Raw genomic sequence first — 1,559 nt, 5'->3', positions numbered from 1 at the left:
CAGGGAGGGGGGGGGCTAGGCGAGGGGCCGGGGGCGCCACGGTGGAGCTATGTCCCTGTTCTCCAGCTGATCACCCTGAGCGGCTCGGCACAGATGGTCACCAGCTCCGGGGCAAAGGGGGACATCGTCACCGCCTACCTGGCAGGCGCCCTGGCCATCATGGTGGCCATCCACACGGCAGGAGGAGTCTCTGGTGAGGCTGGGGAGGGGGTCCCAGCTCCCGCCATCCCCTGGCTCCAGATCCCCCAAGGACCCTCCGCTCCCAGCCCCTCTCCCAACTCCGTTGCAGGGGCCCACCTGAACCCGGCGTTCTCCTTTACCATGTGCCTGCTGGAGCAGTTTCCCTGGTGGAAGTTTCCCATCTTCATGGCCGTGCAGATCTTGGGAGCTTTTATCTCCGCCGGAGCTGTCTACGTCCTCTACTACGGTACGGGGAGGCGGGCGGGCCCCTGGCGGGGGAACACCATGGCTTGTGCCGGAGTGGCCGGGCTCATGGACAGGCTCTGCCTCTGCTCCGCAGATGCCATCTGGCACTACAGCAATGGGACCCCCACCACCTCCGGCCCCCGGGAAACCGCCTCCATCTTTGCCACCTACCCCGCTGACTACCTCTCCCTCTCCAACGGCTTCTTGGACCAGGTGGGTGCCGGTGTCGGCTCCCCCCAGACCCCTCCGGTGGTGCCGGACCCCACGGTGCTGAGCTGTCGTGCCGGCCCCACAGGTGATAGGCACAGCGCTGCTGATCATGGGCATCCTGGCCATGCTGGACACCCGCAACAAGAGTGTCCCCAAGGGCCTCGAGCCGGTGGCCATGGCCCTGCTGGTGTTCTGCATCGAGATCTCCATGGGCTCCAACTGCAGCTGCCCCCTGAACCCCGCGCGGGATTTTGGGCCCCGGCTCTTCACCTACGTGGCGGGTTGGGGCGCGGAGGTCTTCAGGTGGGTAGAGGGAAGGGGGCGAGGTGGGGGGTGGCAGGGGTGACCCCCTGCCCACCATGTCCTGTCCCCAGCAGGGGCAATGGGTGGTGGTGGGTGCCGGTGGTGGCACCGCTGCTGGGGGCCACTGTGGGCTCGGCCCTGTACCAGCTCCTCGTGGCTTTCCACCACCCGGAGGAGAGTGACCCCCAAGCTGAGCAGAACTCCCTGGTCCTCGTCAGCGCCGCCATCCCCCCAGACACCAAGATATCACCGGGGGAGAAGGATGCCGGGGGGATGCTGCCCCAGAAGAATTGACGCCAGGGACCCTCCCGCCACCCTGAGCCGGTGGCACGGTCCCGTCCCCCCTCCGCAGTCTCCGTCACACCATTAAACGAGTCCTGAGGCAATGGGGTGTCTCGCGTCTGGACACAGGAGCAGCAGCCCCAGAAGAATTGACGCCAGGGACCCTCCCGCCACCCTGAGCCGGTGGCACGGTCCCGTCCCCCCTCCGCAGTCTCCGTCACACCATTAAACGAGTCCTGAGGCAATGGGGTGTCTCGCGTCTGGACGCAGGAGCAGCAGTGCAGGGGGCACGGGGGGAGAGCGACCCCCCCAGCCGCCCGGGGGGGCCGAGCCGGGCA

The 1,559-nt window shown here is 67.6% G+C and overlaps 1 protein-coding gene across 1 annotated transcript in view; it reads left to right on the top strand.

Annotated features, from left to right (window-relative positions):
- The window catches only part of AQP10 (aquaporin 10), a 2,029-nt gene extending 796 nt beyond the window's left edge, over positions 1-1,233 (top strand). The window contains exons 2-6 of the mRNA XM_009283405.1: positions 67-193; positions 290-427; positions 521-639; positions 722-939; positions 1,011-1,233. Of these exons, the coding sequence (XP_009281680.1) occupies positions 67-193; positions 290-427; positions 521-639; positions 722-939; positions 1,011-1,233 (825 nt within the window). The remainder of the gene's footprint in view (positions 1-66; positions 194-289; positions 428-520; positions 640-721; positions 940-1,010) is intronic.
- The last annotated feature ends 326 nt before the right edge of the window (positions 1,234-1,559 follow it).

This window comes from Aptenodytes forsteri, unplaced genomic scaffold (genome assembly GCF_000699145.1).
Source record: "Aptenodytes forsteri isolate BGI_AS27 unplaced genomic scaffold, ASM69914v1 Scaffold230, whole genome shotgun sequence".
NCBI lineage: Eukaryota > Metazoa > Chordata > Aves > Sphenisciformes > Spheniscidae > Aptenodytes > Aptenodytes forsteri.
This window is presented reverse-complemented; position numbering and strand designations above follow the sequence as displayed.